Source organism: Triticum dicoccoides, chromosome 3B, assembly GCF_002162155.2.
Source record: "Triticum dicoccoides isolate Atlit2015 ecotype Zavitan chromosome 3B, WEW_v2.0, whole genome shotgun sequence".
Taxonomy (NCBI): Eukaryota; Viridiplantae; Streptophyta; class Magnoliopsida; order Poales; family Poaceae; genus Triticum; species Triticum dicoccoides.
In genome coordinates this window covers 33,297,262-33,316,323 of record NC_041385.1, presented here as the reverse complement: position 1 = coordinate 33,316,323, position 19,062 = coordinate 33,297,262, and the positions used below count along the sequence as shown (strand labels likewise).

At 44.4% G+C, this 19,062-nt stretch overlaps 1 protein-coding gene and 1 pseudogene across 1 annotated transcript; one reads left to right on the top strand and one right to left on the bottom strand.

Annotated features, from left to right (window-relative positions):
* Positions 1-10,284: 10,284 nt before the first annotated feature.
* On the bottom strand, positions 10,285-13,172 carry LOC119274554 (rust resistance kinase Lr10-like). The gene is made up of 3 exons (XM_037555272.1): positions 12,404-13,172; positions 11,703-11,726; positions 10,285-11,572 (listed from the first exon to the last, which is right to left on the bottom strand). Exons 1-3 carry the CDS (start codon positions 13,170-13,172, stop codon positions 10,503-10,505), a joined length of 1,863 nt encoding a protein of 620 aa, XP_037411169.1. The 3' UTR covers positions 10,285-10,502.
* A 1,548-nt stretch (positions 13,173-14,720) lies between these two features.
* On the top strand, positions 14,721-15,979 carry LOC119279182 (annotated as a pseudogene).
* The last annotated feature ends 3,083 nt before the right edge of the window (positions 15,980-19,062 follow it).

The window sequence follows — 19,062 nt, the reverse complement described above, 5'->3', positions numbered from 1 at the left end:
CTTCCCCCCTGTTCGCCTCTCCCTCTCGCTCACCGAATGCGCCCGCCGCCACCGACGAGCACCACCGCAGCCACCGTCTCCCCCTCGACCCCTCGCTGTGCTTGCGAGCTCCGCCTCGACCCCCTCCTTCCTCCCCACCGACCCACGGCCCTCCGGAAGCCCCGCAACGCCGCCACCATCGCCGTTCCGTCGCCGGCCACCGAAGCTCGCCGCCGTTCGATTCGCCGCCGACAGGACATCCCCGAGCCCACTGACCAACCCTGCGGAACCGCGGTGAGCTCCTCTGCCGTTCGCCCCTTTTTCCCGTCGCTCCGCACGCTCCCTAGCGCTAGCGCTGCCGTGCCCGAAGCCCGCCGCCGCCGCGCCTCATCGCCGGCGTGGCTAGAGCCACCACAGCTCGAATCCGAGCACACCGCTGTGCTCAGAGAACTCCCAGGAGCTCGTAGCGCCCACCAGCCCCTCCTCCCATGCACCATAGCGCCATCTCCGCTGTTGCCCGAGCTCCGGCCGCCGCCGCGAGCTCGACTCCGGCGAGTACAGCGCACCCCGTCCGCTCCTTCCTGCTCCGTTGGATGCGGAAGAGCACGGGCTACGCCCCGGTGGTCTCCGCGAGTCCAGCCGCCGCCTGTAGCTCAAGTCCGGCGAGCTCCCGCCGCAGTTTTGGTCGTCGCCGGCCGAACTCCGGCGAAGTCGACGTGGCTTAGTTAATTAGTCACTAACCCCCCCACCTACTGACGCTGATAAGTGGGCCCCAGGGCTTAGTCAAAGCTAACCAGCCCGGGTCAACGCGGGATTAGTCCCTGTGTCACTGACGTGTGGACCCCACACGTCAGGTTTGACCCGGGGCAGCCCTGTTGACTTGCTGATGCAAGCATGACGCAGTGCTGATGTCATAACTCATTTTCTGGATTTAACTTAATTCTGAAATTCTAGAAAATAACTAAAACTTCAATAAATCATAGAAAATTAACCGTAACTCCAAATTAAATAAATTATATATGAAAAATTATCAGAAAAATTCAAGGAATCCATCTGTACCATTTTCATGCATGTTAGAACAACTTATAGCTGCTGTTTAGCACAAATCATATAAAGGGCATTTAAATATCCACATATGGAGTTTGAATTTGAATCTTGGATTCAAACCAACTTCATTTAATCTGTTGCTAGTTGCATTAGCCCAAAACACATCCATTTTGCCATGTCATGATCATGCATCATATTGTGCATTGCATTGATCGTGTTTTTCTGTATTTGCCGGTAATTGTCCCCTCTCGATAGACGTGTACCGCCGATGTGATCGATGACACCGATGAAGAGCTATATTATCTTCGGAAGTGCCAGGCAAGCAAAACCCCCTTGTTCATTCCGATACAATCCTACTCTCTCGCTCCTGCTCTCTTTTAATGCATTAGGACAACACCGATTTATCTGTTACTTGCTGCGGTAGCTGAACCCCTTTATCCTTTGCATGACCTGTCATTGCCACAGTAAATAGATGAAACCCACTAGCATGAGTAGGAGTTGTTTGAGCCCTGATGTGCCTACTCATTCATGTTTGTTTGTCATGCCTGCTATCGCTTAGAGTTGAGTCAGGTCTGATTCATCGGGGATGAATCAGAGGTGTGTGAACATGTCCTACTGTGTGTGAGCTAAGTGTGTGAACACGATTTGGTAAAGGTAGCGGTGAGAGGCCATGTAGGAGTACATGGTGGGTTGTCTCATTGCAGCCGTCCTCAGGAACCGAGTTCTGTGTTTGTGATCCATGATTCAGCTACTACCACGCATTGGGCCCGAAACCAATGGACCCTCTCGGCTTCTTAATCACCCTTGTCCTCTGTCCAGGAGTTGCAAGTAGTTTCTGGTGTTTGTAGTATGCTGGAGGCCGTGCGCAGCGCTGACCGTAGGGGTGGGCTGTGATGCGGTAGGCACGTGGCACGGTGTACCGGGCGCCCGTTTGGTGTCTCGGGAACCCTGTTCACATCGTTTGGGGCTGTGAGCGAAACTCCGGCCGGATCTCCTCATGGATGGAACCCGAATAGGCGATAAACCTGGACTAGAGACTTAGGTGATTAGGTAGGTCGTGGCCGACACCCACGTTGGGCTTCCGCTTGAAGGTTGCCGAGTACATGTCGTGTAAACGGCGGTAAGTGGTGAGAGCGTGTGTGAAGAAGTACACCCCTGCAGGGTTAACCTAATCTATTCGAATAGCCGTGTCCACGGAAAAGGACTTCTGGGTTGCTTATATCAGTTCATAGACAAGTGAGAGTGGATACTCTAAAATACGCAAGATAAGCGTGAGTGCTATGGATGGCGTTCTCGTAGGGAGACGGGAGCGGATCCATAGTGGTGTATTGGTTGGTGAATATGTGGACTCGTGTGCGCCACCTCAAAAGAGTCGCTTGCAGTCGTAGTTTAGGATAGCCACCGAGTCAAAGCTGGCTTGCTGCAGTCAAACCCCTCCACCCCCTTGTTGATAATGATGCATATGTAGATAGATCTGATGTAAGTCTTGCTGGGTACATTTGTACTCACGTTTGCCTATTTTATGTTTTGCAGAGAGACTTCGGTCTCACTAGTAGTTTCGCGTGGACTTCGACGTTTAGCTTGTTACCTCAGCTACGATCTTGTGCCCTCGGCAGGATCTGATATATAGTCAGGCTTCTCAGCCTTTTTCATTTATAGATGTCTGTACTCAGACATGATAGCTTCTGCTTGTGTTTTGACTTGTATGCTCTGATTGTTGGGTCATGAGACCCATGATTGTAATATCTCGCTCCTCGGAGCCTATTGAACAAATTACTTGAGTCGTAGAGTCATTTTGTGATGCCATGTTGTATTGCACATATCGAGCATATTGTGTGTATGTTATTGAAATGCCTGGTATGTGTGGGATCTGACCATCTAGTTGTTTATCTTTAGTAGCCTCTCTTACCGGGAAATGTCTCCTAGTGTTTCACTGAGCCATGGTAGCTTGCTACTGCTCCGGAACACTTAGGCTGGCCGGCATGTGTCCTTCTTCGTTCCTGTGTCTGTCCCTTCGGGGAAATGTCACGCTTTGAGTACCGGAGTCCTGTTAGCCCGCTACAGCCCGGTTTACCGGAGTCCTGCTAGCCCAGTGCTACAGCCCGGACCCACTTGCTGATGACCGACACGTTCGAAGCTGGGTCATGGATGCCTGTCCCTGTAAGTCTGTGCCACTTTGGGTTTACGACTAGTCATGTCAGCCCGGGCTCTTTATCATATGGATGCTAGCGACACTATCATATACGTGAGCCAAAAGGCGCAAACGGTCCCGGGCAAAGGTAAGGCGACACCCGTGGGGATACCGTGCGTGAGGCTGCAAAGTGATATGATGTGTTACCGGCTAGATCGATGTGACATCGAGTCGGGGTCCTGACATGTTTAGCCTATAATCCCAGAAATAAGTTCTTATGCTCTTTTAGTGTAGACTGGGCATGGATCTAGCTAATTTTGCATATTACTCCGAAAGAGAAGAGAAGAGAATGAAAGAATATTAGACCTGTGGTATGTGCAACAAGTCATCGCTTACAACAAAATAAGTAACTTTGATGAATTTTGACATTCAATTCTGTGCTTCTTGTTAAATTTTATTAAGAGCGCCGAACCTAGGTGTGTGCAGTCTTGCTTTTGTCTCTACTTCTAATGGAACAGTTGGTAGGATTGCGTCCACGACACAGTTTTTTTGTCCCACCACTTTCGTCCGGTTTTTTCCGTCCCACCTCCCACCACCACCTACATTTTATTCTCTTTTACAAAATATTACAGAAGAAAAAACTATGCCGCCACTCCTCCCTCGATTTTTGTCTAGGGTTTCCTGCCTCCGCCTCCGCCATCGCGGAAGCCGAGGGCACGCCATCGCCTCTGCCGATCCCTAGGGACGCTGCCTCCGTGGATGAAGTGGTTCCATTCGATCGGTACACAAGAGGAACCCATCTGTGGCCACATCACCCCTGACATGTTGATGTGCATGGAGTATTCATATGATACACAAGGACAGGAAATCTAGCAAGTAATGTTCTAATCAGTTGGGTTATCCCCTTTTGAAAAAATATCTTAATCAGTTTATTGGTTGATTTGATTGCATTAGGTTATTTCTAACTATGTTCGAATTTCATCAGTTTTGTACTTAAGTTTGTTTCTCTCATTGAATAAATTGATTGCCGATCCTATAGGCTGGGTGAGAAGCAAAGAAGGGTCACGGTCACTCTGTGCATTCGGTTTATTCGGTTTGCATGGTTCGGTTTATACGGTTTTTTAGTTTGTACAGTATTAATACTTCGGTTTATACGGTATGATATTAAAATACGGTTCGGTTTCGGTATATACCAAATTATTTCGGTATGGTTTCGGTATATACCATAATAACCAAAGTTGACGCGAATTTAAAAATGACATACTATATTTTACAAACTTATAAATTCAAACACATAATTTTTAAATACAAATGGTATATAACTTTATATAAGTATATATGCATGCCTCAATTCAAGCCTTGAAAGGTTATGGACGACGTGGTTAGCATTTTTGCAAGAGAAAAATTACTACGTTACAAGAAAAAATGGAAGATCTTTGCAGGAAATTTTATTCTTATACAAGAAAAATGACTACTTGTATCGTTGTTTGCCTCAAGAAATATATATTTTTTATTTCGGTTTATTCGGTTAACCATTCGGTTTTTCGGTATATACCATAAAAACCGAAATTCAAAACGGTATGAAAAGTTCATACCATATCGAAACCAGAAACCATAAAAATTGTGAATTCGGTTCGGTTCGGTTTATTTTCGGTATGGTTTTTCGGTTCGGTTTTAAAATGCACAGAGTGAGGTCACGGTGAACTATTGCTAGCTTGAGGAGATGCTCACATGAAGACATGGTTGCCGAAGGTTGCATACAACTAAAGTGAGCTTCTCTTTGAAAATGTCATAATTGTTTCACTTACCTTCTTTTTACTATCAGCAGTTTCTACCTTTTCAAGTTGTTTGGTTATGAGCCAAGACTGAAGATATACAAGCTTATGGTTAGTATTATCCCTTTTTCATATATTTTGGTTATTGTTTTAGTTAGCTAGATGGATGTGCATAGTTTGTGCTGTTGATTGTCAATTGTACTCCATCCGTTCCTAAATATAAGCCTTCAGTTTGTGATGTTGAAGATGCTTTGTACTTCTTCTGTTCCTAAATATATGCCTTCTTAGAGATTTCAATAGAGTATATATGGAGCAAAATGAGTGAATCTACACTCTAAAATTTGTCTATATCCATCCGTATGTAGTCCGTATTGAAATATCAAAAAAGGATTGTTTTTAGAAATGGAGGGAATAACAAACAAAAAAGATCACATAACATAAATTGATTGATCATAAATTATTGTTTTTTCTCCTAGGTGGGATTGGTAGCAAAGTTGTTCCGTTGGACTATGCAGTTCATTGGCTATGGAGGTTTTGAGGCAAATCTCTATCAAGCTATTAATGTTAGGTTAAGCACTAGCTTTAGTAAATTCCTACCCAAGGATTATACTTGACACTTACTCTAACGGTAGAACCGGACACGTGCTCCACTGTTTTCACGTTTGAGCATTGAATATGAAAAACAAGTGTTTGGGTATGTGGTGGACATCCCTCTTATGTGATTTCTAAAAAAGGGTTAATCAAAGATTGCATTCATGAATAATAGAACTACCAAAATGTGGACATGCTAATTTATTTTTGAGGAACCTAGCGCACCAACAACTATCACCTGGCCCATGTCAAACGTTCACCCCAGCAGACTAACCTGTCAACTACCAAAATGTGGACATGCTAATTTCTGCTTGGTATTCCAATGAGCATATACGAACAATAAATTTATATATTGCATTATCTTAACATTCAAAATAATATTAATTTCGAAAATTGTAGGGATGTGTGTGACTATTTATATTATTTTATGCTTTGATGGAACGTTGAAGAATTAGTTCATCCACTTTGCCCAATGAGTATTCTCCATTACACATTTTAAGACCTTCGACGTGAATTCTTCGTGCTAATTACATATATTGTTTGTGCAGGTTGGGTATGAGTTGAGGAAGGGTTTTTTAGTTATACTTGTTCAAATTTCATGCGAATGGAGCTAAAGTCAATATTCTTAATATTGTGCGAGAATTTCTTAAGCACATCAAATGGATCTTAATTTGTAATTGGTTTTAGTTAGATAATCTCTCTATATGTATAAGTCATCAGATTGCCTTTTTTTGTTATCAATTTACGTTGCAAGTGAAGTTGACTTTAATTATTAGCTGATTTTGCATGTGCTATCTATCTCTTCACGTGAAATTTAACATGTATTATGTTTATATAATTCCAGCAATATATTCAAAAGCCCGTGGCAACGCACGAGCACTCTACTAGTAATGCTAGTTATGGAGCGTGTAACAATACTCCTTTCATTTTTCATTTATTTAATTTAATATTCATAAAACCAAAGTTTAAGTAGTGTTGTAGTACTTCTACAACAATAACCAAGCTCTATTCATTTATCATCTGTTAATTAATGTCATTTTATTTTTCAAACTTCACTACGTGAACCATTAACCAATTAACTTGGTAGCTCCTTGTTTTGAATATTGTAAACAGGTACACATACATGTTCCAAATAATTCCATAATTTAAGCTCATTGTTAGATGTGAGACAGATTTTAAGAAAATTATCTTTAACTGCTGCCATCAATGGCTATTTTAAATAGCCATTTTTTGTTCAGGCACTCTTGAAAATAGCTATATATGAAATATGTTAGCAGTCAGTCTATTTGTCCCGATCAGTTGTCTTCAAAACTCTAACATTCAACAGTACCTGACCCATCACACACGCAACATAGACATCTTTCCGCTGCACAATATGATAGAGGACTGGGTATTGCAAGGCTAGTGGCGCGTCCCCTAGCCATGTATCTTCCAGGAACTTAGTAATCAGGCTATTGCCTACCACGAATGTCGCTTTACGGGAAAAGCCATTTGGTAGGTGGGTGGGTGGGCGTGAGTTAATGTGTGTTGTTAATTACTACATGCTATTTCGTTTGATTCGCCTTGATTCTTTGGGTGCGGGTTAATCGACAATATGAAGTAGGTTGGAAAAGGGTTACCAACCTGGATTTATCAACCAACAAAAATTATGCAGGCGTGACTAGCATGACTAAGGAAAGGACACATTGTACCAGCATATTTTCATACTTTCCCTTCATCAAGCTTCTTTCAATCAGCTTCTACTTCACCTACCCTCAGTAATCCTCCATCCTTCACCTGGTCCAACGCTGCGATGGCCGACACGACAAAATACCTTGAGTTTGCAGCGTGTGGACACATTCAACGTTCAAGAGAGGCTCAACTAGGATTTTTCAGGTAGCGTATCATCTCGTTCCTCTGTGCTTGCCATGGTAGGCTGGTAGAGTATTTGGCATGCCGCCATCCCAGTCTACTCCGAGGACTCATGATGTGCCACTCAAACCAAGATATATATACAATTGGGCTACTAAGTATGAGTTACCAATTCTCGATCCTTCTCAAGCCCAAGCATACATGCACGCCCCCAGTTGGCAGCCATCTTGGCACGTAGCGCCCTACATGGTGTTTTCTCTTCCTGAACTATACCAAAATATTCTCGTGAGGGCCTATCTATTTACAGGTACGCCTTCAATATGGAGATGGGGTGACATCAAAGCTAGCGAGATTGCGCAAAATGTATTGGTGGATGCCATCAACCTCCCATTGTGGAACGATATTGCAAGTCGAAGAGATCGAGTACATTGAAGTCATCATTTCCCGTCGATTAGTTGTTTATTCATCGGGAGTCAAGAAATCATGTGGAATTTAAGTGCAGATATATTATTATCATTGCAGTTTGCTCACAAAGAGATAGACAAGCGTTGCAAAAGAATGATGCGGATTATGGAATGTGCAACAAAACCCCTTTCATTTTTCATTTGGTTAATTTAATATTGATAAAACCAAAGTTTAAATAGTGTTGCAGTACTAAAAAAATTCTTTTTCATTTATCATCTCTAAATTAATGTCATTTTATTATGCGAACTTACAATGTTAACCATTAACCAACTAACTTGCTAGCTCCTTATTTTGAATATTGGAAACAATACACTTACATGTTCCAAATAAAATCTACATTTTAAGAATCTTTAAATGCTACCATCATTGGCTATTTTAAATTGCCATTTTTTTGTTCAGGCACTCTCAAAAATAGTTTTATATGGAATCTAGCAAATTTATGGTGGGCTCTAGTACGATAATTTTGCTAGCCACATTTTTTTAGGCAAATTTTTCTAGCCGCATGGAAGCATAAGTTTAAAAAAAACATTAGGCAAATAATTTTTGTTAATGGAAACATAAGTTTGTCGCTCATGTTTGCAGAGGGGCCAGCCCATAAGCCACCATCCTAGTCTACTCCTAGGACTCATGATGTGCCGCTCAAACCGAGATATACAATTCGCTCGCTAAGTATGACTTAACAATTTTCGATCCTTCCCAAGCCCAAGAATACATGCACGCCCTCAGTTGGCAGCCATCTTGGCACGTATCACCCTGCATGGTGTTTTCTCTGCCTGAACTACCAAAGTGTTCTCATGAGAGATTGCCTATATAACTTCCTTTAGGATGCACACATTTATAGGTACGCCTTCAATATGGAGATGCGCATTGATGGGTGCCATCAAAGTTAGTGAGATTGCGCAAAATGTATTGGTGGATGCCATCAACCTCCCATTGCCGTACACTATCCAAGTGGATGCCATCGAAACATATTCCATGCTAGTGCTATGGATTGCTTCTTCAGGGGTTCTGTGAGGAGCAATCCACTGCAGGAAATACTGAAATGGATATAAATCACTGGAACAGCAGACCAAGGCAACCGCTGTATTTTTAACTATTACACTTTCCAAATAAAGTTCGATGTGGTTCTCATGTGTTCTTTTTTTTTTTTTTGCGCATATGGTTCTCATGTGTTCTTGCATATACCTAGTACTACTATTGCATAGGGACGGACGATTATTCATACAATCAGGTGCTAATACAGTGAAAAGATGGAAATATACCGCATGCTGTAGTGCTATGCATTGCTGTGCAACACATGGACTAAGTGCATGTCTGCAATATGTACCAAATCACGGCAGCATGTTCTCTGTGCTTTAGGGCGTAGGATGATTTCCAGATAATATAGGATGATTTCCACATGGACAATTATCTGGGTTGCCAATCATTTTTGCAGGAGTGCCCGACCCAAAAGCCCAACCGTGGATTATCCACCAGACCACCAATCATTTTTCTGAAAGAAAATGTAAAGACGGCGGTGAGCGGTTCCCCCGCCGTGCTTCCGCGCCGCCGTCATCGATGCTCGCTTGGTGCCGTCGAACTCGCGCGATCACCGCTCGAATTCGCCGCCAGCTAAGCGTTCTCCTCGTCTTCCCGTCTCAGCAAAGCACCCCCAATCCTCTGCTCTGCTCTGGCGAGGGACTCCGGCGGGACGGAGCTCTCTGCCATGCCATGGTGAGTAATCCCCTTGTATGCTCTCCCTTTGTGCAATGGCATGATTAGTCACAGGATCCTCTCTTTTTTTTCCTAGAATAAGCAGGGGATCTGCGCATCTCTGTATTAGAGAGAGCTTACAGTATCTCGGGCAAGGAAATGGAGACTTATGACGGAAATGGGGATAAAATCACGGCAGGAAATACTGAAGCCTGGAACCACAGAAAATACTCATGAGGAATGTCGTGATTTTATAGCATTGTAGAAATTTCTCTACAGTGTATTTCTATTAGTATTTTATACCAATACTCATGACGAAACCCACAGAAATCACGGCAGTGTATGTACTTATAGCATTTCTCTACAGTACTGATGAGGAATGCACTGTAGAAAATACTGAAGCCTGGAACCACAGAATAAAGCTCCGTGTTAAACTGTCAAACTGCAAAAAATAAAGCTCCATGAGAGTATGATATGCTGCAAACAGGTAGCAGGTGCTAGTAGAGGGGGAAGATCAAAACACATTCCATTCTAGTGCTATGGGTTGCTGAGATTTTAAGGAACCGGGCATGATTAATCGACCTGTGATATTCTGAGGCTCAGCACAATGAAAGTGGCAATCAAAGGGCGTAATCATGTTTCCTCTGCAGTTCTGTGAGGGGCAATGCACTGAAATGGAGATAAATCAGCGGAGCATCACAACAAGGTAAGCAACGAACCACTGTATTTTTAACTGTTATTACAATTTCCAAATAAAGTTCAATGTTGTTCTCATATGTTCTTGCATATATACCTGGTAGTACTATTATATTACATGGGGAAGGACAAATATTCATACATACAATCAGGCGCTAATAGAGAGGAAAGACGGAAATATACTGCATGCTAGTGCTATGCACTGCGGTGCAACACATGGACTAAGTGCACGTCTGCAATATGTACCTGCCTGACGGCAGCATGTTCTATGTGCTTTATGTTGTAGGATGATTTCTAGACGACACAAAGGGCTTAGGGGGAATCTGTAGGTTCTGCAACCTCCCCGTTAACATGTTTACCACCTTTGTCATTGAAGGACGGTTCTTCGGGTTCCACTGGATACACCACAGGGCCACAATAGTCAGCTGCCTCATCTTTTCTTTGTCTTCTGTTGTCATTTCCAAAGTAAGCTCCCATTCATGCTCATTGGTTATTTTCTCATAAATCCACTCTGGGAGGTACACCTCATTCTGGCTCTCAACACTTGGGTCTGAGTTCCTCCTTCCACTTACCATTTCCAACACCAGCATGCCGAAACTGTACACGTCAGACTTGTACGACACCCCTCCAAAGTTCCGAGAGTATAGCTCTGGTGCGATGTATCCCATGGTGCCTCTGGCTGCAGTCAAGGTGACGATGCTCTGGTCCCTTGCACACAGCTTTGCAAGGCCAAAGTCTGAGATCTTTGGGTTGAAGTTGTAGTCCAGCAGGATGTTGTGAGGCTTGATGTCAAAGTGGAGAATGCGCTGGTTGCAGCCTTGATGCAGGTATTCCATTCCTCGGGCAATGCCTAAAGCAATATCTACCATTTTGTTGGGTGCTAGGAGCTGTCGAGAAATACTGGAAATATGCGAGAATATGTATTTCTCCAGTGACTCGTTAGGCATGAATTCGTAGATAAGAGCCCGTCTTCTTCCTTCGGAGCAAAAGCCCAAGAGGCGGACGATATTTGCATGATGGATTAGTCCAATGGTTGCAACTTCATTGATGAATTCCCCTCCCTCTCCGGTAGAGCTCTCTAGCATCTTGACAGCCACAGGAACTCTGTTTGGTAGCTCACCTCTGTATACACTTCCAAATCCGCCTTGACCGAGTTTATCCTTGAACCGTCTTGCTATCTTCTTAACTTCAGGGAAAGTGTACCTTGTGGGTTTCGATGTGCCATATGCCTTGAGGAACATTTCGACCTTCTTATCTATCTCCTCATTATACCTTGACTTCAAGGAGAGGTAGAGCGTTGCAGCTACCAGCAATGAAAGAGCTATAAATGCAGCTACGGATGATGCTGCTGATTAAAAAGAAAGGAAATTAGCGAGTTGCATTCAGATAAGAAGCACTTGGTACCTGACTCTTATTGCAATGAGAAAACACAATAAGAATTTCATTTAGAATGGCAAAAATAATTGCAACATTACCTGCAATTCGAATGACATGCGTACCTGCATGTAGGAAGAAGATCATTAGTTTTGCCATGATTTAATGTAGACAAAAACAGAAGAACTACTTCATTACTTGTACAATGTATGTTTTGAACAACTAATTCCTGATTCTGAAACGAGTTCTCTATGGACATAGGGAGGACCTAAGATATATTGTAGCTTCTCCTGTTGGTTTCAGGTATATTGGACCTAAGATATACGGTGTTATATTGCTTAATGCATTACATTGTTATCTTATAGCTCCACAGTTGTTTATTCATCTTCAGTTCTAGAAGACTAAAGCAATCCGAAAATGGTCAATTAAGGTTTATCTTTTACTGTTCTTTGTGAGAAAATTTTACAAATTAGTCAACCGTCACAAGTTTGCCCATATAATTTGGCACTTGCATCTCTTGACAAATGTTTTTGGGTGGCAACTTTCATGGATGTGAACCTAGAGACTGTATGTGCTTGAACAAGTTAACAATTTATATGATTTGCATTACAACTTTGTTTGCGAAATAATTTAACTATAGGTGAAAATCCTGTCGGGAGATTAAAAACAGTTTAACATCAGAATATAAGAGATTGACAAACTAGTAGATGGAGAAACAGAAAATCTGGAATGTTGTTCCAAAATAAAAAATGACACGCCGTAATGATATATATGGGATTTCAACTAGGGAAAGAAACAATACCATGGTGCTGGCAGAATGCTTGACGCTTTCGTGAGTTGAATCCACAGTGTCGACCTTCATGTTCACACTGTTGGCAGACATGGGTAATGTTATTGAGGTGCCAAGTGAATGTTGTTTCACCGAAGTTGATGAGTGCATTTGCTTTTTCATTGAAGGTCAACTCATCTCTGTTTTGGCCATTTTTGTCATAGGTGAATGGTATCGAGATGCCTTTAGAAACGGCCATGCAGTCCCGTGGAAGGTCAGACATGTATGCGGAAGCTGATGCCAAATACCAGAATTGGCTAGCATTGTTACTGAGACAAGAGGCTGGGCCTACTATACTATATTGATCCACTGGTGTGAAATCTCTTAAACAACGTACCAGGGTCGTAACTTGTGATGACTGAGGTTGTTTGTACACATCAGTTGCTAAGTTTGTTGAGACGAGCTTCTGGAGAGGGCATTGTGTCGATCGTTTCACAAGCGGGATGGCGTTGATGACACGGTGCCTGTAATAGATCTCAGTAACTCTGCAGGAGCCAAGAACATGGTGATCCAGGATTGTGTCCTGCCCGGAGCATGATAACTGCATGCCAGGTGCGCCGCACGATGGAGGGTTGGTTGAAAGCCGGAAAGGGAACCGAATCTCTGGAGCTTGTTGGCTGCACCGATGCGATGAGCAATTCTTGAAGAAATCTTCATCATCTGATGCTCTGCCCAGACAGGATTCATAGGCCAGAAGAGAGAGGAGCAGCAGCAGTGCGACAAGAAATTCAGGCAAGTCCATGAAACCTGACGGAGATGAGAAGGGAGTGAAGAAAAGAAGGCCGACAGTATAAGAAATGACCCCCCTGCTTGTGCTTCTCGCTAAGAGGTTATTTATTGGCTTCTAATTTCTGGTAGATGGATTCTCATGGTAGTTGCCTGCCACTGAAACTTGTGTGGTATACTATGGCTTGGAAAGCTCTGTTTTTTTGGAATCAAATGCTATCACTGTCTAGACTATTCTTGTGACTAAAACATCATAACTTTTTCTTGTCATTTTGCCAGGCGGCCGCCCTCGACAAACTTGTACACATTCAGCTGCAGGAAACTTGCTAAAAATCCTGAAGCTGACATGTTAAAGCACCATCCACAGGATTCTGAATTCTGCCAAGTCTTGTAGACCTGTCGTTGTATTTGAGTGACTGGCGAGGAGAAATTTCATCTGCCGACTGAACTCTTGGCATACAGATGAGGAACCGTCCAAGTGCACCACTCTGGCATTCAGCCCCGTTCCAGTTGTCATATTCCTAGTGACAATCATGTGGCTAGAGCAAGTGGCTGGGTGTGATGAGGCAACGTTAACTTTGGTGGCAGCTTGCTTTGTGAACCAATATGCAATTCTGTGAACCAGTAATCATCTGCCATGGTTACTCCCAGTGCACTCCACATGTGGACTGCGCTGCGAGCCTTAACTTTCCTGACTATGCTTGCAGTCCTTGTGCAGGGAAGAAATCACCGAGGAGATGCTGCCTGCCCGCGCTTCTCGTGCGGCCCTCTCAGGAACGTGTCGTCCCCATTCCGCCGGGCAGGTGATCCAGCAGGATGTGGCGACAAATCGGGCGAGCTAGCCTGCACCGATGCCAACGCCACGCTTCGCATCGCAGATGCAACATACTACATGACCAGCATCAACTACACTGATTCCACCTTCCAGATCATCGACACAGACCTGGATCTCCATAGCAGTTGCCCCCGTCTTCCTCGGTGGAACCGGCGACATCATGAATACCTGGACGGGATGGAAGAACAACAGCTCCAGCCCTTTGACTACGACGACGTAGGAGCTTCATATATATTATTCACCGACTCCAGTTTCAATGATTTTCTTTCGTATCCTTTGGACAGTAGGAACGATGCTACCAACTAATTCATGTGGATTGATTTCTTACACTGCTAATTTTTCCTAATTCATGTGGACTTTTTAAATTTCGCTAGTAATTTTTTGAATTTACTATTTACGTGGATGCTTGTGGAACCATGTTTACCTTTGTATTTTTGATATACATTGTTGTTGCATTTGTGAAGGGGAGCCTTGGCGCAGTGGTAAAGCTGCTGCCTTGTGACCATGAGGTCATGGGTTCAAGTCCTGGAAACAGCCTCTTACAGAAATGTAGGGAAAGGCTGCGTACTATAGACCCAAAGTGGTCGGACCCTTCCCTGGACCCTGCGCAAGCGGGAGCTACATGCACCAGGTTGCCCTTTTATTGTTGTTACATTTGTATGGCACATGTGTGTTGTCATATCTAGCTGTGCACGTTTATAAATACTTAATTACGCTTCGTAATAAAAAAATTATGCAGGACCATATAGATTCCTGTGGGGGTACTCGGCAGTTTGGACTTTCTTTGCTTACAAGTATTGGAAAACAAGGATAACAATTGATGCAGTGGAGAAGTTTCTCCGCATGCAAAAAATGCTCACCCCAACTAGGTATGCCTACACAGACATCACTGCAGTTACAGGTCATTTCCGAGATAAGTTGGGCCAAGGTGGTTACGGCTCCGTGTTCAAGGGTGCGCTACTTAATGACTTCCATGTGGCTGTTAAGATGCTAGCGGGTAACTCTAACTGCAATGGAGAAGATTTCATCAATGAAGTTTCCACCATTGGTAGGATCCACCATGTTAATGTGGTGCGTCTTGTCGGGTTCTGCTCGGAAGAAACGAGGAGGGCTCTCATCTATGAGTACATGCCTCGAGGTTCTCTCGACAAATACATCTTCTCCGCCAAGAAGAGTTTCTCTTGGGACAAGCTCATCGATATTGCTTTGGGCGTTGCGCGAGGAATCAACTACCCACATCAGGGGTGTGAGATGCAGATTCTCCACTTTGACATCAAGCCCCACAACATCCTTCTTGATAGCAATTTTGTCCCCAAAGTTGCTGATTTCGGTCTAGCCAAACTATACCCAAGGGACAACAGTTTTGTGCCATCAAGAGCCCTACGGGGAACAATCGGGTACATAGCTCCTGAGATGATATCTCGGAGCTTTGGTGCCATATCGAACAAGTCTGATGTTTACAGCTTTGGGATGCTGCTGCTAGAGATGGCTGGAGGAAGAAGGAACGCCGATCCGAATGCAGAGAACTCGAGCCAAGCATAGTACCCTTCATGGGTGTATGACCGGCTAACTCAACAAGACCATCTGGGTGAGATATCCGCTCGTGTTGATGATACTGAGATGCATGAGCTGGAGAAAAAGCTGTGCATCGTCGGACTATGGTGCATTCAGATGAAGTCTAATGACAGGCCGACGATGAGCGACGCAATAGAGATGCTGGAAGGCGGCGTTGATACCTTGCAAATGCCTTCCAGGCCATTCTTCTGTGACGAAGGGCACGTCCATACCGAGCATACTTACCATTTGTCGTCCGAGCTAACTGAAATCTCCGAGGAGGACATGAGTGAAAATATTGATGTGTGATGTAATGCTCGGGATGATGCGCTTAGCTCGTAAAAACATTGAAGTAATGGTTGTATAGTTGTATCAAGTATGTACTTATAGGTTGAAACATGTAATAAATAGCAGAGCAGCAGATGATGGAGAGTGCCAATTAAAATATGATGAAGCTGGGAATTATAGTATGTGCTGCTTTGTGTTTTCTGTTAGGCCAAACCTTTGTGTTGGGACTCCAGTTTCCCTTGCATTAACAATTGCCAATGGATTTCATGATGAAGCTGGTCTGTGTCACCTAAAAAGTCCTCAAGCTAACTGATATTTTTGTATCACGGACATTTTGATATTTCTTTTGCCAAAACACGTTTGTCTAAATCCGGTAGAATTGGCAGGTACAAGTTGGGAAGGCAGAGAGCCTCAACTGCAGGATTTTTTAAGCAACGTAATAAAACCGAGACAAAGTAATTTGCTAATCCTCCCTTTTAACTTTGAAGTAGTCACCCGCCACGACGAAAGCAACGCCCCATTCTTCATCGACAGGTTCGGTTTTTTTTTTTCCCCTTGATTTTTTGAGGCAGATATTCCAGTTTCATGCGGTGGATATATATGAACCACTAGGAAGCAAGTGGACATCAGCGAGCTCCTCAAGTTCAGCTGCGTTATCTTCATTTCAGCCCTGCAAACGCTGAAACAACACGTATACTGAAAAACGACCATTGAGTCCATGCAGTATGACCATCAACTGTAAAAAAAATTGCAACTGCGTTAGCGGTAAATAATACTAAAAATAATACTGTACAAACTGTTGTCGCTGCCGACTGTACTATTTTGTTTTGTTTTCTCGGATGGTGGTAAACACAGTTTTTTTTTTTGAACAGTGGTAAACAGAGGCAGACTAGATGTTGCGTGGTAGCCTGAAGAAGAGAAGAAAAGAGATGAGCACCACTGAAAGCTTGTTCCTAGCTGCTTGTCTTGCTGGTTCAAATAAAGTGGTGATGTACAGTACCGGTGATAGCTGCGTATCTGGTCTTGGAGGAATTCAGTCGGTCAGAGTTTCCAAATGCGCGAATGTGACCCTCTTGGTCCATCGTGTTCTTGAAATTACTGGTGTGACGGAAGACTGGCTCCTTTCCAATCTCATATCATCACCAGTAAATGGCTGCAAGGGATTCAAGATGAGATGAGCCATTTCACTCATATCAACCAATACAAAGTATGTGGAGAGCAGCAGCAGCAGCAACCTCCTGAGGCTCAGCTGAATTATCTTCTTCATTTCAGCCCTGTAACAAACGCTGAAACAACTGTAACTTGGAAACAACCCATTGAGTTGCGGCAGTGATGGCATACAAATTGTCTCTGTTTAAAGAATAACAATACCACTCCCTCCATCCCATAATGTAAGTCATTTTTTTGACACTACACTAGTGTCAAAAAATGTCCTATATTATGAGACGGAGGTAGTAGAATATAAGGATACCTGCATGATGCCATCATCATCGTCAGGGCTAAGTGTCCTCCTGTCGTTCTGCTGCGTACTTTCCGCTTTTCCGGAGGGAAAACGAAAATGGAGAGGAAATACGGATTCCCAGGAATTTTGGCGCGAGCAGTCCCCAAAGCAACAACCGGTCAACACTGTCGCCCGTGCAAGCCCACCACCAATCCCAACCGAGACCATCGGGGGGATAACAGCTCAACGCTTCATTTACGCAAACAGGGCCCGGCCCGTTTCACATGGCTCATCCCATTACTGCTCCTGTTGCTCAAAAAAAGGAAAAAAAATAATCCCCTTACTGCTCCTCGCCTCCCATCGGACTCGTCCGGGTCGAAATATGGCTTTCAAATTAAGTTCCAAATTAGTAGATGTTGCCAAAGGGAGTGAGGCTGCCATACGCAAAAAGGAAGCGACTCATAGAATGGCAGCCCTTCCGAGCGGCTCGAGCCCCGCGCCACCATGCCTGCATTTTGTTCCTTGCTGACCTTCTGCCGTTTGCGAGCATCGCGGCTTGTGCAGCAACCCTTCCTTCCGATCGAATTTGCTGTGGCCCGGGGGGTAATCCCTAATGCCTCGCCGCGCAATCCCGTGCTCTGCTACTGCTATCAAGAGAAGAGGGCGTTGGGCGGAAAGCTCCCTCCGTCCCATGGTAACCAAACTCCCTTACTTTGCATTCCTTCATTACAGGGTTGTGGACACCTTTCTACTACTGTAATTATTAATTTTGAGCGGTAGGTGCTCTGCCTTTGCATTATAAAAGAAGGAAAATGGTCCAGTTAATAGAGAAATCGGACCCAAAAACCATACAACGAGCGGTTAATATGGGAAACCGGCAAAAACCACACCCAACAACTCATGGCACATCATCTGTGTCGGAAACAAGAGCCCCCAGACCTAGGAACGGAGGCCATGCCTTGTATCCAACAAAGACGAACTCCGCAAACACCCACAAACTCTCTACAATGGCAGCAGACCGAAGTGCACCCTCGCAACAGAAGTGGTCAAGCATTGGCCTGAACTAATGCGCGCACCGCCTCGATCGCCTTGGGCGTGTGTTCCTTCTTGTACATCTGCATATAGTGTTGCATCTTCTCATTCAGGTCTTCCTCAGATGCTTTTCCTTTGATCTTGAGTGTTGGAACCTCTCCAAAGGCCTCCGCCCGCCTATACTCCGCGCGCTTGGCTACAGGAATGTCGCAATCTTTGTTTTTCTAGTCCAAACGGCAGCTTCGTCGCTCTAAGAGAGAAGGGGCGGCCTCTCCCACCTGCAAAACTTGCAGCGAGATCGACACAGTGAGAGCAAGCTCTTCGAGGAACTCCCCCCACGGAGAGGAGGCTCTCCCAAGAGGCTCATCTGCATCCATCTGGATCAGCTCCTTTGAAGGCTTCCCGGTGCAAGGAGCACTGAAAACCTTCGGCTCCTCCAGTGTCGACTGCTCAACAGGCTCCACCTCAGACATAACCATGTCAAAACAAGAAGACACATTGGCCCGCTCCTCCACGCCTTGACTCACCATCCCGGGTAGGACAGAAGCCAAGTCAGGAGGATCATCCTCGAGCATGACCTTTTCCAAGGCAGGCGGATCATCAACGGACTGAGCCTTCTCACTCAACTCAGCCGAGCAGCCAGCCACAACAAGCGCACTACAATCCTCACCAACGGCCACAGCAGGAGAAGTAGATTCAACATTGGCAAGGTCTTGGCTGCCCCGATAGCTTCCATAGGTTCCCATAGGCTTGAGA